General features: G+C 47.2%; 1 protein-coding gene across 6 annotated transcripts in view; it reads right to left on the bottom strand.

Annotated features, from left to right (window-relative positions):
* Positions 1-9,860: 9,860 nt before the first annotated feature.
* Positions 9,861-24,605, bottom strand: part of PPARG (peroxisome proliferator activated receptor gamma) — a 130,099-nt gene continuing 115,354 nt past the window's right edge. For 5 of the 6 annotated variants that reach the window (XM_065886489.1, XM_065886490.1, XM_065886488.1 and 2 more), the window contains one exon: positions 9,861-10,316. In XM_065886489.1, the coding sequence (XP_065742561.1) occupies positions 10,069-10,316 (248 nt within the window). In that variant the 3' untranslated portion in view covers positions 9,861-10,068. The remainder of the gene's footprint in view (positions 10,317-24,605) is intronic. The other variant, XM_065886492.1, reaches the window with a different exon arrangement.

Raw genomic sequence — 24,605 nt, forward strand, 5'->3', positions numbered from 1 at the left:
CCAGAGCAAAGCATCTGTTAAGTGGCGTTTCTGCGTGCAGAGGCCCCATGGGATGCCCACGGGGACCCATGCATGCAGCCTCTAACCCCATTCCTGGAGGTGAGAGCGAAATGGAAAGAATACTGTTCATCCCTGACGGTCACTCTTAGGGGAAATGGGATGGCGTGTGACTTTGCCCACAGGAGGCTCTGAAGAACTGGCCGTTGAATAGAATCCTATTTCTCCAACGGCCCGCAGCACGTAGAAGGCACTCAATAAATATTATGGAGCCAATGGATAAAAAGAAAACGGAGAAAGTCAAATCTCCTATTGACCTTGGTGGGAAAACAGGGCTTAGGGAGTCAAATGGGCTTTTGGAATACTAGTTGGTCTCCTTTCCTGTTGCTGTCCTCGCCCTCCTCCATCGTGCCCACGTGGCCCCCAAGCCCACCTCCCGCTGAGCTGTACACACCCATCTGTGTGACAGCTGATGAGCCCTCCCCGCCCTGACGACTAACAAGTGCCCCCATCACCACCGCAGTATTTCTAGAACAGAGCTTGTGCTCCTTCCCGCAAACAAGCCCCCATCTCGATAAAAAGCATGTCTTTCCGTGTCAGCCACATCAAACCCTGAGAATCATCCTCTGTCACCCCTACCTGAAGCTGAGCCTGGACTGGTTCCCAGATCTCTCCTCTCCTTCTGTCCTCATGGCTAATGTGCCCCCCTCACTTGGGCCACAATCTCTTCTTGTCTCATAACTGTCATAGCCTCTAGAGGTCTCCCCACCTTCCCATCATGTCCCATCTCCTCGCTTGCTGACAGAGGGGTCGCTAGAGTGAGTACCTCAACTGCCACCTCCCTGCTTAAAGTCTCCACGGCTCTGCTCTCCCCCTGGGATAGAGTCCGAACCCCTCCATCTGTTGGTAGGGGCCCCACCCTAATTTGATTCCAGCCATTTCTCCTTCCCCGCTTCTGTTCTACCTACACCAAAACACTCACCCTTCCCAACACGCCACTCGCCTTTGCCTGGACAACCCTCCCCTGTCTCCCGGGACGACCCTCATAAATCCTCTCGGTCCATCTCAAAGGGCACCTCCTCTGTGAAGCCTTCCCTAGCCACCCCCGCCCCGGGCAGAGTTAAACCTCTCCCACAGCTGCACGGCAACAGAAACCACAGAGCTGAGATCATCCAGGAGATTTGAGAGAACCTCTTTTGACGTTGGACCAAGAAATGCGACTTTTGGTTGGGGGAGCGCGGCTGTCCCATCTAGCCGTGGCCGCACAGCCCTCCAGCCCAGGGTTTATCATAAAGAGATGCCAACCAATTCACGTGTGCTTCAGTGCAGGTGCTGCCATGCGGCACCAAATGCTTCCTCCCACTAGCTTTATGACGCAGGCAGGAGCTTGCCCAGTTGTAAAAGAGGAATCAGAAGCCTAGGAAGGCTACACGACTTGCCCAAGGTCATACAGCCAAGGGGCAAGGCTGGGGCTCTGAACCCACCTGCCTGCCTCCCAGCCCTTCTACTTCCTGCCACTTGCCTGGTGGGACTGCCTGCCTCCCAGCCCTTCTACCAGCTTCTATGCCTGTCTCCTCAGGGTGTGAGCTCCTTGAGAACACGAGCCTCACCAGGCTCCTCTGAGTGTCCCCAGAGCTGGGGACAGAGAACCCAGGGGACATATGCTGACACCGAGCTCAAATCTCTTCCCCCTCCGCCCTCTCAGGCCGACCACTAGTGACCACCTCCCCTTTTGAGACTCTCTCCTGGGCTCCATTTGGCCTGATTTCCTTTCTCTCAACCACGCAGGGAGTAGGGTCATGGGATTCCAAGTATGATTATTAGCTGTGTGATGTTGGGCAAGGAACTTCTTTCCCTAAAGGACTTCTCTGTGCTTCTCACAGTGGGGTACACAGCCTTATTTTAGGGGCACCTGACGCCAGAGAAAAAGTGTAGCATCACTCCCTGGAGGGTCTCTTTCTCCTTGAACTTTTGGGGTAGGTAGCAATAAAGTAACTTTTAAGTTATTTTTATTTTAAACAATTAAAAAATATATATAGGGCTTCCCTGGTGGCGCAGTGGTTGAGAGTCCGCCTGTCGATGCAGGGGACACGGGTTCGTGCCCCGGTCCGGGAAGATCCCACATGCCGCGGAGCGGCTGGGCCCGTGAGCCATGGCCGCTGAGCCTGCGTGTCCGGAGCCAGTGCTCCGCAACGGGAGAGGCCACAACAGTGAGAGGCCCGCATACCGCAAAAAAAAAATTTAAAAAAAAAAAAAAAAAAATATATATATATATATATATATATATTTGGTGGAGTAAACTACAAAGTTTACGTTAACTTTAGAGATAAAACATGCACGGGCTGCTTTAGGCTACACTCCTCAGGTCTCCAGGGAATATCATGGAAATGGGTTAGGAAGCACTGAGTGAGATGGGCTGGGTTCCCGGATACCAGGACACCCTGGCTAGGAGATGCTGAACGAATCAACCCTCCCGTCTTCTTACCCTGGTCCCCTCGGTCTGCTCTCACAGCTGGTCTAATACGGTGGAAAGAACTAGGGCTTTGGAGCTGGACGCACCAGAGTTTGAATCCCAGGATGGGCAGTTACTGTTCTGTGACCTCAGATTTAAGAGTCTCTGCTTCCTTTTCCAGCATCGTGGGCTTAATGACACCTCCCACCTGTGCTGGATTCTACCTGCCCGGCAGGTTCACCCCCGACCCACCCCCTTCTCTACCCTGCCTGTGCCCCAGGGGCTGAGTCATAGGGGGGATCATGGGTCCTATCTGCGGGCTCTTTTGTTCTCTGGCTTCCGGTAGGATGTGGCCCATGGGAGACTGAGATGGGAGGATGGGAGGAGAGAGGGGACGGGGTCCTTATTCCCCAGCTGCTCTCTGTCATCTGGGGGACTCAGTGATGGGGCCGCTCAGTTCCCTGGGCCCAGGCTCCTGCAGGGAGCCCTCTCTTACAGCTGCATTTCTCGGGCTTTAGTAACCCTCCCCCTTCCCCTCGGCCCTGGCTAGCCTTGGGGTGTCTCACCAGCTTTACTGGTTTCCCATGACACCGCCCACCCCCCTCAACTTTGCAAATAGTCCCACACTAAACTCTCCCCAATGGTCCCTTCTGAGTGAGCTGTTTATTTGCTGTGCGGCCCTGACTCATAAACTACCTCACTGGGTTTCTGGAAGGATTAAATGGCCGCAAAGCAGTTTATAAGTAAAGCTTGCATGGGTGAGAGGAATAATGACCATCGTTAGGGGATCTAGCGGGGAGGCGGGGAGGGCAGAGGTGGCGCTGGCCAGGATCCTGCCCGAAGGAGGCCGCTCCTTCACCGACAGCTGGTCCCCCCGGAGCCCTGGGAGGCCTGGCTGGGAAGACGCTTTTTCGGGGCCCGGTTCCCGCTGCCGCTGCCGTGGCAGCAGCGGCAGCGTCATCGATCGCAGCGGGGCTCCCGGGGGCTCCTGGCCGGGGCTCAGCTGGCAGGCCCCGAGGCCAGGGAGCCCCAGCGCAGGGCAGCCAGCCGCTGACTCAGCACGACGCCCCCCTCCCCTCAGCCCTGGGTGGGAACCGGCGCCTCCGCGGCCCCCCGGCCCTCGCCCCTCGCCGGCGCCCCCTCCGCTGGAGCAGCCCAGCCCCCGAGGAGCACTGGCTGCCGACCGGTCCAGGGGGCCGCGGAGGGGAGGGCGCGCCCGGGCCGCAGGGAACACAGACAGGCTCCGAGGGTCAGCCAAGCCCCCTCCCCTCCAGCTTCCCCTCCCTCCACCCCAAGGTCCTGGGGCAGCAGAGCCCCAGAGTGGAGAGAATGGAGCCTCTGACTGTGTAGATGAGGAACCTGAGGCTCAGGGAAAGTGCCTTCCCGAGGGCCTGGGCAAATTGCTGTCAGAACCCGGGCCAACGCTGCACATGCCTCACAGGCTGGAATCAGGATTTCTCCTCTGGCTGAGAAGAAACCATCTGGTCACCAGTGTGCCCCGGTGGGCACCAGCACCCAGCAAGCTTGTGTGAGGTTGGAGGTGCTTGTATTTAGAAGATTCTAATTGCTTAGGAACTCTAGGCGTGTCCCCCATACATGATCTCTATTCCTTACAAAAACCTATAGGAACCGAGGTCTTCACAAGTTAGATGCTGAAGCTGAGGTCCAGAGGCAGGAAGCAACCTGCCTGAGATTGCACACCTAGTAAATGGCAGAGCCAACACTCAGACTTTAAGTCTTTGGTGCTGTAGGCTTATGCTCGACACCCAGGCAGCACTGCCTTTTGTTCTCGCAGAGACAGTGGGCTGTTCTATAAAAGAAGCCTAGACGGGGTGGGCCTCAGGAAGCTGGAGGGCTAGCCTAGCTCTGCCCCTCCCTTTCTTTTCTGTAACCTTGGGCTAGTTCCTTCACCTCACTGGGTCTCACTTTCTTAGCTGTGAATAATGGTGATCAGGCCTGCCCTGCTTCCTTCCTGTGATATTCTGTAAGACACGCAGCCTAGGTACTATTATTCCCATTTTACAGATGGGGCAACTGAGACCTGTTCCTTTATTCATGATGAATGAATTAGACGTAATTTGCTGAGGGGCTTCTATAGACCAGGTACTATGTCCCCAGAGAGGAAAGTGACTTGCCCAAGGTTACACACCTAGAACCTGGCAGAGCTGAGCCTCAAACAGTGGATACTCTAGACACACTTCCTGGCCTCCAGGATTGTGGACAAGTAGCCAGAGGATCACAGTTTTCTGACTCTAGCAGAAAGCCACTTGGATCCTCCTTGAGCCCAGCCCGTGGCACAAAATAGATCCCAGGAATGACCCTTTCCTGGGAACTTTTGGCCTGGAACATATTTACAAAACTCCAGAGGGGATGGAAATATCCCAGCCCACTCCCTACAGACCCAAATTAGCAATTTTCTTATTCTTTATAACCCCTCTGGAAATGCAAACTATGTAATATTAGTCTAAAATTAGGAGCATAAGTCACAAGAGAAAAGTCCCACTACTTTTGGAGAAAATGTTTTCCTAGCCTCATCCCAGCGTTCGTTCTAAATCAGAACACAGCAGCTGTGCTTCAAATAATTATTTTCTCCTAGTACTTATGGATTGAGGGCAGAATGCTTTTGAGAGAACGTATTTTTAGTGTACTGCCAAATGCAGAAATCCAGTCTCTTTACCTGGCTTTGAATCTATAGGATATTCAGGTAAGGCCCAGATACTTGAACAGGAAGAGACTGTCACGTGGGCTCAGGAAGCCTTCTTAAATGAAGGGTACTTTAATAACAAGGGCAATAATGTTTTCTGTAGCCAACACAGATTTCACTGGTTAAGATGTGCCAAGAGACCATGTGGAGTGTTTTACAACCACTATTACATTTAATCATCATGGTAACCCTATGAGATGGGGATTACTATCCCATTTTACATATGCGGGTAATTAAGACCTAAAGAGAGGTTAAGAGATTGGCCAAAAGCCATGTGGTCATAGAGCCAGTGAGCAGTGGAGTTAGAGTTTTAACCCAAATCAGCCTAACAGTAAAGTCCACATGAAGGGGAGTTCCCCGGCGGCCTAGTGGTTAGGATTCAGCGCTTTCACTACAGAGGCCTGGGTTCGATCCCTGGTTGGGGAACCATCCTGCATGCTGCGTGGCATGGCCAAAACACACACACGAAAAAAGTCACACGAGGATACCGTCTCCCCTAAAAGCTGTGTTTTCCATAGGCCAGACACAGCCCTAAGTGACTTATACAACATTTATACAATATTTATACAATAATCTCTTGATTGTCACGATAATCCCTCTCAGGACTTGATTCCATCCTTTTCCTTTGCTCCCCAGTGCAGATACTCATACTAGCTTCATGTTTGCCCCTTTGAGCTTCTCTTGTTAAACTGTGTAACTCAACACCTTTGAGCAAATTAATCCTAGACTCCTAGGACCTTGGGCGTGTTGCTTAACTTTGACCCTCAGGGTTTCCTCTGTCCTTTGAGTTGGTTGTTTCCTTTAGCTCTAACTTTCTGGAATTCCAGGACAAATGCAGAGCCTTGTCTGGAAATGGGTGTAGGATGTGCACATGGGGTAGAAATGACCTTGCCATCAAGGTGCAGGAACTTTGTGGTGAGGGGAATGAGAGGCCCTGGCTCCTGGGACCAGTGACAGGGAGGGTGGCAGGGTCCTTCAGCCAAAGGCTGTAACCTGACCCCAGGTAATGCGGTGAGTCAGAACCTCTAGGGCGCAGGAAGAAGCGTGTGGTATGCATGACCCCAGGGGCAGAGCTGGGCCTACAAGATTGTGAGATGGAAATCACCAAGGGGTCTGGAATGGAGAGAGCTTCCCATGCCCCCAGGCAGCTGTTCAGCCGTCGGATAGCCACTGGAAGCAGTGTAGAGGGGATCTGCCGTTTAGAGAGATTTTCCAGAATGCAAATTTGATCACATCCCTCTTCTGCCTGACAACATCCACTGGATCGCTACGGCCTTACAAATACAGTCCAAGGAGGTTCCTCAGCAAGGAGCGTGAGGCTGTCCCAACCCGATGCTGACTTGGCCACACGCACGTCTCACTCCCTCTGCTAGGGCAGCCACCCCTAACTTCTTGCTGTTTTCTGAGCTTGTTCAATACTGTGACACTTCTCTGCCTCCCCACACCCGCCGTGAACCCTTCTTCCCATCTCTAGACAGTTCATCACCAGCACATCTGATCTCCTCAGCATTGTGTGGCCCCCTCGAGGGCAGGGCCTCGACACAGCCCCCCTCACATGGTGGCAGACGCCACCGGCGACCGAACGGCGAATATTTCTTTTTTTGCGGTACGCGGGCCTCTCACCGCTGTGGCCTCTCCCATCGCAGAGCACAGGCTCCGGACGCGCAGGCCCAGCGGCCATGGCTCACGGGCCCAGCCGCTCCGCGGCATGTGGGATCTTCCCGGACCGGGGCACGAACCCGTGTCCCCTGCATCGGCAGGCGGACTCTCAACCACTGCGCCACCAGGGAAGCCCCGGCGCATACGTTTGATGAATGAGGTGGGATTAGATGGCATCTGACCATCTTCTAAACTCCTAAGATGCCACTCTTTTCCTTCATTCCAATGAGCATTAAATGGAGGGCCCAGCATGCCCAGGCACAGAGCGAAGGCTGGGGATATACAGAGAGTAATAGTGATAATTACGTAAATGGAGGCAACCAGGGGCCAGGGGCCAAGGACCGGGCTGGGGTGAGGGAAGAGGAAAATAGGGGGGTGGGCACTTAGTGAAGACAGGCGTCTCATCCCCACCCCAGGTCCTAGGTCGGTTGATGTGATCGTGTCTGTGGTTCTAGAGGCCTGAGCTCAGAAGATATCTCTCCTAAAGGCTCAGGGATCCTACATTTTTAGGGACTCACTTGTGTACCCTGACTCTTTCCAAGGGAATAGGTATCCGGGGGCCAATTTCCAACCTTGTCAGCCCTGCCCTGCTTTACCAGCACCACACGGCAGGAGACACAAGCAAGTTAGGGCCTGCTCACAAAAAAGATTCGCCTGGTAGCCTCGAGGGGCCCGGAAAAAGGCACTGGAATCCAGGAGCAACTAAGTAAACCTACACAGCAGTCTGGTCCCTCAGCCCTGCTGCCCTCAGCGGAGTTGATGTAGCTGACGCTCCGGTTCTGCCCCCGAGCTGACGATGGAGCATTTGCAGGGTGGCACCAGCCTGACTTCCCAGCTCAAGTTCTTACTGAAGAGCCCCAGTCCTTTGCTCCTCAGCAAGAAGCCCTTGGGTCACCCCCATTTCTGATCGTGTCTAGAGAAGCAGGGTGTACAGATACACTTTCTGCCCTGGGTGCCCCGCCGCTCCAGTGTTCCATGGACAGCGGGGAGATGGGGGAGGAGCCAGGCCGTATCCAAGGCGGGTGCTGAGGAAGGGCCCTTGTGGGAGCCTCGAAACCGTTTTTCCTTCTTTCTTCCTTTTTTTTTTTTTTTTTTGGCTCTTGACCATGGTTACTTTTCTTCCTATTTTTGTCAACACAAATCCCTAAGTGTGTTTGTGTCCGGAGAAAGTGCTGTGAGTAACTGATGATACATTTGTTGATGAACTTGTGAATCATCCTGGGGGAGAGGGGAGTCCAGAGAGTGGAGCGGGAGCTCTGGAGGCTGCATAGGACGTGTCGTAAAATATTTAGCAAATGACCGTCCAAACCACAGGGAAAAAGTCAGAGAGATGGGAATTTGAAAGCTGCCAGGATTTAAAAGCTATTTAATGCTAACCATCAGTGCCAAAGAGCTGAGAGCGGCTCCCTTCTTCCCTGCGTTGGCAAGGACAGCCCCGAGAACGTGGAGAGGCTTTGGACTGGCCGTGGCTGCACTGAAAGGCTCTTTGTTCAAGCCCTCCTGTAAACAAGGGATCTCCTCTGAGGTGGAATCCTCACCTTGTCTACTGCCCGCACTTTCTCAGGATCCCCCAATGATAACTCTCCAGGAGGCACAGCAGGGAAGCCGCTAGCTGCTTGGCATCAAGGAAAGAAAGAACAGCCCCATGATGGACGGAATTTGTCACTTTCCTTTCCAACGTTCTGAGGTCACTTATACAACGACCTCAGTCCTTTGGTTCTAAAGGTCCGAGCTCAGGAGCTGTCTCTCCTAAAGGGTTAGGGATCTTGCATACTTAGGGCTGGACTCACTGCTCTAACCTGACTCTTTGGAGATCTGTTTATTTTGGGGTAGAGGATGAAAAGGCCTTTCCTGATATTTTGGCTTGAAAGCCTCGAAAGTTATGTCCTCCTCAGTATCAACACCACGAGAAAAGGTAAACTAAGGGAGAAGCGGCAGGGGGATAATTTAAGTCAGTGGAAACAATCATCCCAGAGAAGAGAGACCTCAGCATAGTTTGCTGAGGCGTTCTTCGGAGTCATCATATGTGTTCATGGCTAAGCAACGCTATTGAACTTGGTGGCCTCAATCAACAAATCTGTGCATTATGCCAAGAAGGTCCCTGCTTTTAGGGAACATATCATCTATTTTGCTGGGGAGGCATGCATTACCTAAACAGATAATTAGCCTTTGAGGTTACAAAAGTCAGAGCTCCCTGGGCAAGGTGGTCCCAAGGAGGCCAGCAGGAATACCTGCGGCAACATTGTTCCACGTACGTCGGGACCTGAATGCGGCCCTTCTCCCTCATTCGTGTTTTGTTTTGGCTTTGTTTCCTTTTTTTGTTGTTAGTCCTGCGATTTTGCTTTCCTAGAATGTCTTCTCTTCCACTGTCTACCTATCCCAAGTCCAACACATCCTTTGAAGCCCGCCTGAATGAACTTAGAGTCACTCATGACTTTTCCAGTCTTCATTACTTTGAACTCTTAGAGTACTCGGAGTCTGAACCATTCATTTGGCACATGGTCGTACTGTGTATTTTAATCTGCTTTTAAGAAGGATTCATCTTTTCTCCTCAATTCAATGGTAAGTTCTTTTTGGCAGGTGCCACATCTGATAACACTTCTGTGTTATCCACAGCATCTAGCCGTTAATACCTGCCACTGGGTATTTGCACATGCCTTGGTATCTTGTTAGAGGGCTGCTGGTGGTGAGTGAAAATCTTGGTTGGGATTGGGGAAGAAGATTGAATTCTTGGTAGGCCTAGGGATACGCCCCAGACGAGTACTTCTGGGTTGAGAAACACATGCTCTGAGCAGTTTTTGGTCCTGAAGTTCCATTCTTAGTTGTGATTTTTAAAGCAGATAGAAGGTTCAGAAAAGTTGTAAATTGAGTATAAAAAATTATTTGACTGAGAATGAAAATTGATCAGCAATTCCATTCATAGTGTTTCACATGTGTAAGAAAGAAAGGAAAAAGAAAAGGAAGGAAGGCAGGCGGAGGAGATAAAAGGAAAAAAAGCCTAGAGGGTGGAGTTGGGGACACAGCCGACTCAGTCTTCAAATACAACAGCAATTTCACGATGTAATAATTTTTAATATTAAAAGTAAATTGTAAATGTATCTTTATAAACAATATGCATAAAATAGATCTATTATTCTAAAACCTTTTCTTTTTCAAATGCTTTTTCACAGTAATATTTTAGGTGTCAGATTTTTCCCTCAAAATAATAGTGCAATTGGAAGAAGGAAAATGTTGTCAGTGAACTCGGACTTCTCTGCTAATACAAGTCCTTGTATATTTCCTGTAGAAGCGGGTGAAGACTCATGTCCGTCTCTGTTTTCTTTATTACTTGCAACAGCTGCACGTGTTCTGTCACAATCTGTCTGAGGTCTGTCATTTTCTGGAGCAACTTGGCAAAGAGCTGAGAGGACTCGGGGTGGTTCAGCTTGAGCTGCAGCTCCAAGGCTTGCAGCAAGTTGTCTTGTATGTCCTCAATGGGTTTCACATTCAGCAAACCGGGGCGGTCTGGGGGAGCAGAAATGGAAGACAGAACAGCAGGTTCAGTTACAAAATTCTCTGGCTCCACATCTGAGGCATATTCAGCCAAACAACTCACTTTTTGTTGGTTTTGCTTTGGTTCTAAAATAGGGTATGGAGGGAAGGAAAGCAGATAGTGGGCAAGAACTGCATACAAGGAGAATGGAATGAAAACCAAGACTATCAAAGCTCTTTCCAGGGCCGTTCTCTTCCCGGCCAAGACTAAATCTGTGTGACCAGTTGACAGAAGAGGGTGGCAAGGCAACTGTCTCACCAGACGGGGGACTCTTCTGCTGGCATGTTTCTATTCACTCAGAAATCTCATTTTCAACTTCTGTTCCTTCCTGATGAGTCTATGTTTTATAACCTCTACTTACTTTCTTACCACTACTTTAAACACACTTTTAACACAGATTTTTGTCTTCTTTTTGCTTAATATAGCTCATGCATTTTCCAAGAGACAAGACATAGTTTTCAAATACTGTTACACTTGGGAAGGACAGACCAGATTTTAACATAGGCTTCTTCTGATTAGTGAGGTTGCAGGTAATTTTCACTTTCTTCTTTATACTTTTCCTTATTTGAACTTTTAAATGGCAAGCTTAAATTACTTTTAAGTTTTTAATGTTTTTGCTTCATGTAGATCTTTTTAGATTCAACCTTAAATACTTTCTAGTATTCTTCTTTACTTTCTTGTATTCTATACTTCTTTTTCATTACATTTTCTAATGTATCCCTGCTGATGTTTAAAAAAAAAAACGATTGGCTTTGTTATATTGAATCTATTCCAATTTCACTCTTGTCAATTCAAATAGTTTTTATCACGGGTTTAAAAAATTTTTTGGACAGACAATTGCATCTGCAAATAATCATCGTTTTATTTATTTCTTCTTTTCCAGTGTTTATAGTTCTCATTTCTTTTTCTTGCCATACTGCATTGGCTAATGTCTCTAGTATGGTATTAAATAATAGTAGTGTTGGGAGGCATTCTTGTTTTATTCCTAACCTTGAAGGAAATGCTTCTAATGGTTTACCACAAGTATGATGTTTACTGGATTATGGTGGATAGGTTTTTCTCCTGGCTCCCCAATAGTTTTAAAGTGTTTGTTTTAGTCAGGAATGTTGTTGCATTTCATCAAATGTTTTAAAGTTTTTCTACCTAGAGTGATGACCATATGGTTTTATCTTAATCTAGTGTAGTGAATTACATTAATAGGTTTTCTTATACTCTTGCATTTGTTTGCTAATATTTTATTTAGGGTTTTTAAATTTGTGAGATTGGTCCAGAGTCTTTTTGTGTGTGTGTGTGCTACCTTTTGCCTCTTCTGGTAATAAATGTTAACTAGTCTTATAGACTGACTTGAGAAGTTTTCCTTCTGTTTCTATGTAGTGATGATCTATTCCTTGATGGTTTCTTGGAACATATTTGCAGAACCATCTGAGCCTGGTGGTAAATCTTTGACTATCTTTAATTTTCCTCCTATAGCTTTTAATTTATTCAGGTTTCCTACTACTTATAAAGGAAAATTTTAGTAATTTATATTGGAATAAAGTTGTACATAATATTCTCTTAGAATCTGAATCTTTTATTATTCTTACATATAACTCCTTTAATTGAATGCTTTTTACTTGTGTACTGTCTCACTTAAAATTTTGACTTGCCAAAGGCTTATCTATTTTTTGCTTTTTAAAAAAGCACAACTCCTGCTTTTACTGATCAACCGTGTTTTTGAAAATTGCCTTTTGTTTTCAATTTAGCTAATTCATTCTTTTAACTTTCTTTAGGTTTTTTTTTCTTTTCCTCTTTTTCTCATTTCTTGGGTTGAATGCTTAATTCATTTCGTTTCAGTATTTCTTATTTTCTGATAGATGAGTTTAAGGCTCTAAAATTTCCTCTGAGTGTCGCTTCTGTTTCACCCCATAGGCTCTGGTAAATCATACTCTCACAGTTCTTTTCTAAATAGTCTGTTTTACTATTTTGATTTCACTTTTAATCTAAGAGTCATATAGAGACATGTTTTTAGATTTCCAAGTGGAAAGTCTGAGTGTTTGTTTTTGTTTTTCCTAATTTCTAAATTTGGTTAGAATATAAGGTTTTCTCATTACGGCTCAGCAGAGGGGCACAGAGATTATGTATGACATTCAGGGCACTCACTTGATACCTTGTACTGATTCCAAATTTTAGCTCTTGAAGGCCAATCACCCTCTTTTTCTCATTTTAACTCTTCTCCCCTTTACTGTAAACTAAAGCACCGTATAAAAGTTTTTACTTCCCTTTTTAATGTTCCTCATTGTCTTGCCTCCGTTTATCACTGTGCCTTTGTTTAAGCCCTTTCCACACCAAGTCCCTCAAACATCCTACATTCTGTCATAACTGTGCTTAGGTACATTCTGTTCCTCCTGCTGGGAGCAGTCTCACCTTCCCTCCAACCATCCTACTGATTTCAACCTACTCTTCAAAATCTAGCCCGTGTTCTTATGTCCTAGAGCTTTCCTGGAGGTCACCCCTTCCTTGCCCCTGTTCTTCCAATCCCCATTCTCTGGTCCTCATAGCATTCTACAAACACCTCAATTGCTGCTATCCTAGTAGATTACATTTATTGAGTGGTTATCATTTCCCAAAAATCGTACTGAAGGCTTTATATACAATATATCATTTAATCTCCACAATAACTCTACGAGGTCAGTGCTTTAAGGAGGGGAAAATGAAGATTTAGAGAAGGGAGTCAGATCCTGCCCAAGATCTGCCACTTGCTAGTAAACAGCACTGCTGAAATTTGAATCTGATTCCGAATGCTATACTCTTAGCTCTTATTACCTTGTATTGTAGGTACTCATTTTCTTGTTCATCTCCCCTACTTGGCCACGAGAGATCAGAGGGCAGAGACTATGTGTTGATCATCTCTGAGGCTCCAGTGGAGACACAGGAAGCACTCAGTTGGCTGAGTTTACGAGTGAGAAGGCTGTTCTAGCCAAGAGTCCTGAATTGAAAAGTACAGTTCTCTAAAGGCAGGATCAATGCACAAAGAAGAAGTCTCCGGAAATAGCGTTTTCCTGTATTTAGTAAACTCGAGCAACCTTTACCCGCTGAGGCGAGACACAGGAGAGCAAGGTGAGAATGATCTCAGGTGGGATTTTCGGAACTCTAAACATGCTCTTAAATTTTGTTTTTCTTTTTTCTTTTTTTTAAATTACAGACAGAAAGTTACCTGTAGTTTGATTTTTCTCCCCTCAACTTCTCCAACATCTCCCATTGACTGGAGTAATTTTTTTTTTTTTTTTTAATTTCAGCACTTAATTTTGGAAACATTAGCAAGAATCTCAGCTTCTGAGAATGAAACAGATGATTTAGTCCTGGCCTAGAGAATCACACCCCTGGAGGAGTTGTCCTTTCTCACAGTTGCTACGCAATAATGAAACCCCCTGACACTTCACGGAAAACCAGATCCTGGATTGGTGCCTTGGGTTTAATGGTTGCCGATCCTCCCCCTGAACAGACGTGCCAGATTTCAAAGGCCGGGACCGGACAGCAAATGCACGTGCGTGGGCAGCGGCAGCGTTTTGTGTCGAGGCGTCGGTGTACACCCTTGTGCAGACCCTCTGCTCGCTGGGGCCCTGGCCCCTCAGAGCCCTTTCTCCTTCCCCTAGAGCAGCATCCGTGGGGTCAGAACTTCTGCAGAAGAGATTATGCTAATCTACTAGGTTTCATTTATCGTGACAGTTCAAACAAGCAAACCCTCAAACGCAGCTGATTGGGCTTGCTGGAAACACTTGGCTGTCGTGCAGTACAATGGAACTGTTCCCTCTAGGAGTGGAGAAGGATCTGGTTTGGATTTTCAAACCTCTCTTTGGCAAGTTATTTTTTATGATGTGACAGATGAAGTTTGGCTGAAATTTTGTGGCCACTGATTTATATTTTCTCTAGTGACAAGTTAGATCATTTACAGATCTGTCCCACTGTCGCCCTTACTGAGCCTCAGTCAAGGCAAGAACGGAGGGCAGGAGAGCGGGAAAGTGGTCGCTCTACTTTCAGGTCTCTCACTAACCAGTTCTGTGACCTTGGGCAAACTGACCAAGTTCACTGCGCCTCAATTTTCTCCTCTGTAAACGAAAAGGACTGGATTAGAGAGGTGATCTCTAAGACCCTAGTTCAAAAGTTGTAAGCTTTATTCTTATTTGTAATTCTCTTTACAAAAGTCACATAATTAAACTGGGGAAATTAACTCAAAATCTAAATAAAAACGTATATCAACGGGCTTACACATTAAACTTCAAACATTTGGCTTATTGAAAAAGCAAAAAAGCTTCCTTTGGTCTTAAGTACTCCCTAGGGTCAAGGGCAAAAGGGATTTGTCAGGGTTGTCCCCACCCTTTACCCTCCAGTCAGCTCCAAGGCCTTCCCTGCTTCCCCTGCCTGTCTTTCTCTTTCCACTTTCCTTCTACTCACACTTGAACACTTACTGAGCTAAGCTGGGCACCACAAACGTGCCACAGGAATCTGTCTAAAGATCCAGCCGTCCTGGGTCCCTTCTCTTCCCTCTCCCTTTCCCATTGGCCCAGGGCCTGCTAAGGTATTGCTCTTAGAAGGCTGGTCTGAGGTCCTCTCCCTACACCCTGCTGAGGGTTAGAGTTGGGGTCTGGAATGGGATCAGGGTCAAGGGACCTCCTTCATTGGCCCTAGGTTGCCTAGAAAGCCCTTTTGGGAAAGTGCGTGCTGACTCAGGCTCCAGGACCCAACGCTCGAGGAAGCTGGAGTCAATTACCGGTTCCTTACTCCCCAGGCTGCAAAGAATTGGGAAAGAAACCTTTCCGGTCCCCATCGTGCAGCGCTGGAATTGATTAGAGAGCACTGTTGATTGTGGGCAAATCTACAAAGCTCCCATCTTATCCAGATCTGGTTCTGTTAAGTGAAGGGCTTATCTGAAGCAGATTCAAATTCTCTGGACCCTCCTGGGATCTGCCCACCTGGGCCAGGCATTTCCCTAGACCAGATTTTTCTCAGGAGGGGTCTCGGTTAGGGAACCAGATGGCCACAGCGGCATCTCCTGAAGGAGATGCAGACAAATCAAAGCGCATGGTATTGTTTCTTTTCTAGTCGCTGCTGTCATGCTGTTCCCAATTTTTTCCTATTGGATTTCTTTCTGATGGAGACAAAATCGGAAAAGGATTGCACCCAGGGCATTTAGGAAAAAGAAGTCTGATAGCTGATAGCTGGGCAGCTGTAAATTGATCCGAAGGCAATGAAAAAACTTAGCTCGGGTGTGGGCTGAAACTGAAGGGGGGTAGAGCTCCTTCGGGAGCTCACACTTTGCATTTCACTTCCTTTTACTCTTGCTCCCCAATTTCCTTTATTCCATTGCTTCCTAAGTTCACAGATGTGTTAAAAAGAGGAGTGGATTTGGAAACTGAGGACTTGATCTCATCTCTCCTCCACTTCGCTTCCATGTGACTTTGGACATGTCATCTTATCTTTCTGGGTTTTGGCTGAATTTTCAAGGCGACTGTGGTGTTTCTTTCCTAAGGTCATGGTTAGAAGGAGTCAGGTAAAGGAGCTTCGTAACATTTTACTATTCTCTGTGTTTGTTCAGACAGGGGCAGTTTCCACAGGAATGGGGTCCGGAGCGTAAACAGGGGTGGGGTGGCATGTGTGCCGCTGGGAAATGGGAGGTTTCTGAGCTGTTATCGGTAGAGCGTAAGTTCAGGAGCGTGAGAAAATGATTCCTGATGCAGATACACGTTTGGGGTTTGGGGCAAGTTCTCATTCTTGTAGTTGAACACATGTAAGCAGGACTGAGAACAATAATGAAACAGAGAAGCCCCTGAGCCGAAATTCACTTCTTCCTTAGAGATGGTGTTAGGGATTCTGCGGTCCTTTCCTGGCCTAACTGTCAGGATCATGGGGATCATGAGGGAAAACTCTGAATTCACCCAAGTTTGTCTTTGGTAAACTGGTCTGGCCTGTAGCAATTCCCTCCCACCATCCTACCGCTAAGAGAAAATAACCTAAGAACGTTTCCCATGTTCTTTTCCTATTTAAATTTGAACCGGGGCTTGACCAAGTGCGGGCTTGATTCTCAACTCTGCCTCCACACTGAAATCATCTAGGGAAATTAAAAACACCCAAACTAATACCTGGGTCCCATCTTGAGAGACTCCGATTGACCTGGCCTGAGGTATGACCGCCAATGTTCCTAAAAGCTTCCAGGTGATTCTAATGGGAAGCTGAGAGCAAACACCACTGGTGTAGTGAGAAGCAGTTGGAATCTCAACCTGAAAGCTTACTTGCTGGGTAATCTCGGGCGAGTTCCTTAACCTCTCTGTACCTTGGTTTCCTCATTTAAAAGATGGAGACATGACAGTAATCTAGCTCGCAGTGTTGTCGAGAGGATGAAATGAGTTACTAGGTGGGAGGTGCTCAGAGCAGCGTCTGACACACGGGAAGTTAGTTATTTCTATTCGCGCTAGTGGACCAGTACAATCCAACGTGCCTTTTTCTTTCTTACCTTTCTCCTCTCCTCATTTCTGCGATGCTCTTGGGTCTTCTCTGTATCTTTCCTATTCTTTCGCCCTTAATTGCTCCCTTCTTCTCTACCCCGCCTTCTAGATGCTTTTCCTTTTCCACTCCTGCGACTGCACCTTGCTGGGGATATGGTGTCTAGAATCCTAGCAAGGCCAGCCTAAATTAATCAGAAGTGTGAACAATGGACGATTTGGGGAGAAATGTGGTTGATGGCTGCTATCAGGGAAAGGGAACAACAGGACAGAGATCTTGTACCAGACAGATAAAGCTCATCGGTGACAAGCATGTCTGCCGTGAACGCACGTGTGGCTAGTGGAGTCCTTGCCTCCGAAGTGGTCCCCGTTCTAACATATCCCTGTTAAAGAACACTTAAATAAATGCTTTCTCTGTCTGTGTCCAAACGACAACCGCAAAATGACACAGCAATGACACGTACGATTCGGCTAGGATGGAGGGCGCAGGTGACCACCACCAAAATGAAACCAAGCCCAGGCCGTATTTTATCTGCCCATTAAGTAGCGACTGCGCACCAAGTCCCCCCACCTCAAATGCTCAAGTACCACCTCCAAAAGCCACCTCCCCAGCTACAGCACAGAACACAAAAGTGTCTGGTAACAAGGTGGGCAGCGCCTTCCCCTCTGCCGCGTTCAGAGCTCGTTTCATCTCTCAATGGCACCTGCGGTGAACGGAGCGTGGGGCCTGTTTTATTTCCAGCTCTTTCAGAATGGAAACGGGACCAGAGGCTTCCGTCCTGCCCTTGGGAAGTCCCTTCTTTCCTGCCTCCTTTCGCCAAGGGTTTGGGTCCCCTCGTTCTGGTCATTTGTGGTCACTCAAGTGAAGCTCAGCCCCATGGTTTGCTCCCCTTCTCTGTGTCCAGACCACGGGAGCAGCAGGCTCCCCTCAAGCTGAGGGATGCAGATAAATTTCTACCCCTTCTACGTCCCACACCAGCTCTGATCAAGACTGGGAGGTAGAGGAACCAGGCTCGAGCGGAAAGATGGAGAGTGATTTCTTCTTCCCCATCAGGACTGACACACGCGTGCTCCGAATCCAATGACTCTCCCTTGCTTCCTTAACCTCCAGAAATGCCAACGGCACACCAAAGGGAGTCAACAAAATAAAAAGTGGCCAAGGATTTGTTCTCTGCACCTCTCCCCTCCCCCCACGTCTTCCTTTCCAACGTCCTGGAGAAGAACCTGTGACCTCAAAACATAGGCGTGATCTCCAACCTCTAAATATGACCTCTTAACACATAATGTCCCCCAAACTTTACAGAATTCCCCACCACACTCCTGCTCGTTGGTACCTCCTTCAGGGGCCACAAGGCCCAGAGCTCTCCCCTCCCTTCCCTCCCTCCAGTATCTCTGTCCCTTGGGGTTTCGTTCTCAATCCACAGCTAATCCCCTTAAAGTGATAGCTGATACAGGGATTAGCTGCTATCTCCTTAGGAGTATTTATATGGTACTAAGGGATTTTAAGAATGCTATTGGTGAAATTTCAAGCAATCCTCTGGCAGGATTGTGTGGAGCTACTTCAAATTATACAGTACAGGGAAGAGGGAAAATGAGCAGTTATTGTGTGCTTACCACGTCCCAGGCATTGTGCCAGAGGCCTCACAGAATGTTCTTTCATTTACTTAGGGAACCGATAAGGAATTCAGGCTCAGGTAGGTAAATAACACATCCAGTAAGTGGTGGCGTGCGGGGTTTGGGGAGCCCACCGGCCCCCACCGCCCCAGCCTGCCTCTGCCGGTGCACCGGTGGGTGACGCGGTGGGACCCTGGGGGCAGGCGCTCTCCCCGGAGCGCGGGGCGCCTCAACACCTGCGCCGGCCTCTGGACCCGGGGCCGGTTTCACTCTTCCTCACTTGCGGAGGATCTGTCTGAGTGCCGTGCCAGTCTGGAAGCGTGCCTGGGGTCACCCAGAGTTTAAACACACATTGTGAGAGCCCAAAATGATCAAGTGCTCCCCAAAGCGGCCCACTGACTGGCTGGCTGAGCCTCTTCCAAGATGCTGGTGTGGGGACAGGAATGACTCAGCAGTTTGGCTTTCAAGCCCATGTCTGTCTCTGAGGTCAAGTACAGCGAATGATCCCAGCCTAGCAGGCCTGGGGTTAGGAGGGGATTTTATCTCTGAAGCAGTCACAGATAAAGATGCTTCAATGTCCCACAAATGACAAAAGCCTCTCTGTGTGTGCGCGCGCATGCGAGTGTGTGTAGTTCAAGTTTCTCAGATGATTCTAGTGTGTTTCTCTTCTCCCTACCCACACCCACCCCCAATTCTCTGGTTTTGAGAATTTGGGTGCCAGCTGAGAACTTACAAATATACCTCCCTCTGTCTAAACCAAGTGTGTGAGGTTATGAGAAGAGTGAACGAATGGGGTGTTTCTAGATAACCCACACTGAGACATTACTCAAAGCCATCCCGGCCACCTGACAGGATCTGCCCACTGGTCATGACAGCATAGTGGGGAGACCAGGACAGCAGGCGAAGGGAGCAGTGCCATACCCCATGCAGACACAGAGCAGGGGCCCATCCAATAGTTTTCAATGAATAAATGAAGGCAAGTACTCTCTGACACAATCATGGGCCAGATGGAAGATATGAACCATGTAATCAACACTCTTCAACTGCCCTGCTCGACGCTCAGTCACACGAGAAATCAGATGTCTGTGTTTATTCTCAATATCACGAGAACCGTCAGAAAAACAACTTTTACCACTCAGACCCCAGCCTAAGTCTTGTCCAAAAACACTGTATGGATAAAGTAGGTGAGTATTTAACTGCCACAGGAGAATGGAAGAAAGTTGGCCTCTTGTTCTTCATAGTATTATTAATGCCTCAGTTTTCAAATAATTTTGGTTTTGTCTCCCCCTAGTTAACTAGTAAGGATGATGCCAACAGACAAAGAAGACATGGGGGCAGCTGGGCTGTGGAGAATCAGAGGGCCCCTGAGCTGGAGTTTCCTCAAGAACAGCACAGGCCCACTCAGGCACGTGCCTTCTATCTTTTGTTCCAGGGGAGGGCTCGGCTGTCCCTTCTAACTGGTAGAAACAGTTCCGCAGGAAAATGGAAGGATTACACATGAGCTGTCGCTATCCTCAAGATTTTGGAGGGCACTTAGGGACGGGGAGGGGAGACGGACACCCACAAGCCCAGAGCCCCTCCCGCTCTGTCCTGCGGATCCTTAGTGCTCTCTGAGCTGGAGGGAGAGGGGTCCCCTGTACACGAACGGGAGGAGCGACGTTGGGATTGTCTCCGAAGGGCAGGAAGAAATTAAGGTACTGGAAGGTATTGTTAACCATTTTAAACTTCTCTCACAAATTCTCCTGCAACCACTTCTCTCCATCGGAACCTGCTATAAGATGGTATCTGGTTAAGCTCGGACATATTTACTTAGGTACTTAAAGCTTACGGTCAGCTTCTGCAGGGAGCTCTGCGAACGGGGTCTGTGCTACTGGAACAAATGGAAGAACCAGCACCAGTCTCGCATTAACACTGGGCTCTGTTCCGTCCCAGAACAGTTCTCAAACCTGGGGTGGAATTTTGTTAGGCAGTCAGGTACAAATGGTGTCTTGAGAAGGGCTTTGGATAGCAGGAAGTAAGATCTGGACTAGAACGGGACACTCTCGATTAAAATACTGGGGGGCAATATGGAAATGGGTAGTTTTTGATAACTGCCAAAGAACCCCAAGTCCAAGGTAAGCACCTGGGATGCTTCCACATCTCAATACACAAAAGGCAGTGGCCGTTACGGGCATCCGTTTTAAGGTCAGATTGGATCAGACCTCGGCCTCACCGATTAGGAGCTCTGGGACCTTGGGAAAATCGCTTCATCTCTCTAAACTTCTGTTTTCTCCATCTATAAAATGGGGATAATGAGAGACTTTCTAGAATCGCAGGAAAAATTAAACAAAGATTCAGAATGCAGGTAAAGCGCTTAGCATCTATTCTGGTTCACAATGAAGTATTCAATAAATGGCAGTATTATTATTATTAATATTTGATTACTATTCATTCAACAAGGATGTATTAGTACTTATTCTGGGCCAGGTGCTGTACTATGATTCTATTCTAATTCCAACAAATTAAAAATTATATATTGATACACATATAAGTCAGGACCAAGGGTAAGAAACAGAGCTCCATGGTATTGACCTGAGAGGTCTAGGAGTTTTCCAACTGTCACAGAATACCCCCTCTTCCTTGATCTGTAGATGTACATGTGTGAACAGTTCCCCCTTCCTGTACCCTATGCTCCCTGCCCACTCAACAGCAGAAACGCACAGGATCGCTCCAAGAGCAGCTGTCCAAAATCGCTTCACAGAGAAAGAATGGGACGGCTGGAAACAGGAGGAACTGCTGTATAGGAGGTTTGTATAACCGAGCCAGACCCAAGAGGGTAAATGAGGAGGCTGGATGACTTGCCATCTGTGACTGCTGCACCAATATTTACAGCTTCTCTGTCATTAGGATGGCGATGACAATTGGCCTCGAGAAATATATTGTAAAATCCAGTGAATTTCCTCCCCATATCTTGGAAGTTTGGGAAGAACTGTAATGGATTCCAAACTGTTTTGAATTAACAGAAAGAGCTTTTTCCTGTTTTTCCTGTTGCCGGGTTCCAGCTGGAACCCTCCTAAGCTTTTCTCCAGCAAACAGCCAACGCCCAAGGGGGCAAAGTGTCCAGTGGAGTGTCCTGGGGCTTGTCAGCTTTACTGAGCTTTCTACTTGGCCTTGGCTGCTGGTGGGTTTGAGGAGTTTGCTGGTGTGGCTGGCGTGAGGCTGTGGCGCCAGCTGCAAGCATGCCCTTGCTGGAGGCAGTGTGATTACTCTTGACGCCACCCATCCAGCCAGCGAGACCAGAGGGGGCAAGGGAAGTTCTTCCCTTATCACCACTCCCAAGGAAGCTGTGCTTCTAGACTCTGGGCCAGGCCTTCAGGAGAGCAGGGACGGGACCACAGGCTGGGGCCACCGACACCCTGAGGGAGTTGACCACATCCGCCAGCCAGGTGGCAGAAGAGACACTGGGAGATGACAGTGAGGACACCTGGGTTTCCCTCCTAGCACTGCTGCTCACCAGTTCTCAGCTTACCTAAGTCTATGACTCTCTCTTCTCTTTCTATGGAATAAGAATGAAAATACAGGAGAACTGTCAGGATCTAATGAGAGAATGAAAGGGACAAAGTGCTGTCCTTTGGTTCTGGAATATTGTTCTTTTTAGTCTCATTCTTCTTGCCTGAAGCTCGGAGGAGAAAGAGGGAGAGAGGAGAAAACCTTGAGAAGAACTAGGTCATCTTCCTCAGCAAGTGGTTTGCGACCTGAATACATAGTAGAAATGCTGAACACCAGGCCAATCTAAGGACCAAATCTAACAGCATCAGCAGTTTCTAGGACTGAAGCTGAGTGACAGTGATCTTTACTACTGCAACTCCAGTTTTCTCAGCAAATACTTAGTTGGGTCAAATCAGGTACTTTCATCCAAAAATCCCCTTTGGGTCCTCTGGGGATCCCCCGCCCTTTATCTCCCCAATCCCTCACCACCCCACTTTTACATAATGCCCATCTCCCCATTTTCCCTTCAGTCTAGGTTCATAGCCTTGACCAGAATGAAACTCTTCTGTGATTCTAAGGCCAGCTTAGAAGAAGGTCACTGGGATCCCTGCCCAAAGTGCTTCTCTCTCAAGTCACTAAAGCTATCTGTAGGCTTCAGAATAAACTGTAGAGGAGAAAATAATCCCTCTTGTTAAGAATAAGCAGGATCAGAAATTTGTTTACGGGATCAAACCTTCTTGCTTGCATGAATGTTTTCCCTTTCTGGAAAACCCAGGACGGGAATTGAGAAATTACATGTTGTACAACAAATTATATGTTGTACTCCAGTAAACCCCAATCTGGGATGTTGGCTTCACCATCTATAGATGACTGGGACACTGATCCCCCTTGGAACTCAGTCTTTGGATTGGGAATGACTGGAGTAGTTCTTTCTCTGGCCTCTACCCAACCAGCTTCTCTGGGTAAAGAAGGGAATCAAATTCCTTGGTGTTGAACAAACACCAGGGGTCCAGTTTATTCATTCTTACCTAGTGCCCATAGGTTGGCTTCATCTACAAAAGCAAACTTTGATCAGGGAAGGATGTGCCTTTTGTGATATGGGAACTAGTCAATGGTAAATTCTGTTTTGTTTTTTTTTTTTAAAGGAAGTCTCAAATGATTCACAGGGTTTTCTTCTCATTATAACCATAGATAGGAGATTTTAAGAACGTATGAATGGCAGCTACCTTCAGATTTCTTTCACTGCTGTGAGGATCTAATGAAATCTGGATATTGGCTGCTGTGAAGACAGTCTGGGAAATGCTAAAAGCAACTTGTTTATACAGCGTTGACATTTAAAGGATACCGTTTTAAATTTTCATAATTGAAAGTCAAAGTCTGCAGTATCTATTAAATTGAATAAGTTATTCTCAGAGCTATTTTTGACCAATTTAGAAAAATTTTAAAGGCCTAACTGAATCACTGATTTTCAAATAATCTAGCTTGTGTGTTATGGGCAGTATATGGCACTTTTCTAGATGAAATCACACTGTTGTCTTATGCGCCCATGAAACAACATTGCTCAGGTTCAAAAAGCCCTGATTTATCATGATTATTTCTTGTCTAGAACTTTCCTAGACAGAAACTAAGTATCTTTGAATGGCTTATTTCAAATGCCTCCCTTATTATCTGTGGTAGGAATATAAACTGGTACAAACTATACGGAAAAATCTGGCAATAATGAAACAAAAGACTTAAAAGTGTTCATAGCCATCTACCCAGCAATTCTACTTCTGGTAATTTAGAATGAGAAAATAATCTGAAATGTTAACAGAAATTGACACATAAGAAGGATTACTCCAGTGGAATTTAGAACACATTTCCCATGCTTTTTTATGTTCTTCTCTACAGGTTCTTATAACAAATTATAAGCAACCCAAACATAAATAGGAAGATAATTTAGTACGTAACGGTCTTTTACAAAATGAAATACGTTACAGTCATTAAAAATGGAAGCATAGATAAGAGAAACGCAAATCAAAACTACAATGAGGTATCACCTCACACCAGTCAGAATGGCCATCATTAAAAAGTCCACAAATAACAAATGCTGGAGGGGGTGTGGAGAAAAGGGGACCCTCCTACACTGTTGGTGGGAATGTAAATTGGTGCAGCAACTATGGAGAACAGTATGGAGGTTCCTCAAAAAATTAAAAATAGAGTTGCCATATGATCCAGCAATCCCACTACTGGGCGTATATCCGGACAAAACTATAATTCAAAGAGTCATGTACCCTTATGTTCATAACAGCACTATTCACAATAGCCAAGACGTGGGAACAATCTAAGTGTCCATCAACAGATGAATGGATAAAGAAGATGAGGGGTGTATGTGTGTGTGTGTGTGTGTATACACACACACACACATACACACACAGCAGAATACTACTCAGCCATGAAAAAGAATGAAATAATGCCATTTGCAGCAACACGGATCCAACTAGAGATTACCATGCTAAGTGAGCTAAGTCAAAAAGAGAAAGACAAATACCATATAATATCACTTGTATGTGGAATCTAAAATATGACACAAATGAACCTATCTATGAAATAGAAACAGACTCACGGACATAGAGAACACACTTGTGGTTGCCAAGAGGGAGCAGAGGTGGGGGAGGGGTGGAGTGGGAGGTTGGGATTAGCAGATGTAAGCGATTATATATA

This window comes from Phocoena phocoena, chromosome 10, assembly GCF_963924675.1.
Source record: "Phocoena phocoena chromosome 10, mPhoPho1.1, whole genome shotgun sequence".
Classification (NCBI taxonomy): Eukaryota; Metazoa; Chordata; class Mammalia; order Artiodactyla; family Phocoenidae; genus Phocoena; species Phocoena phocoena.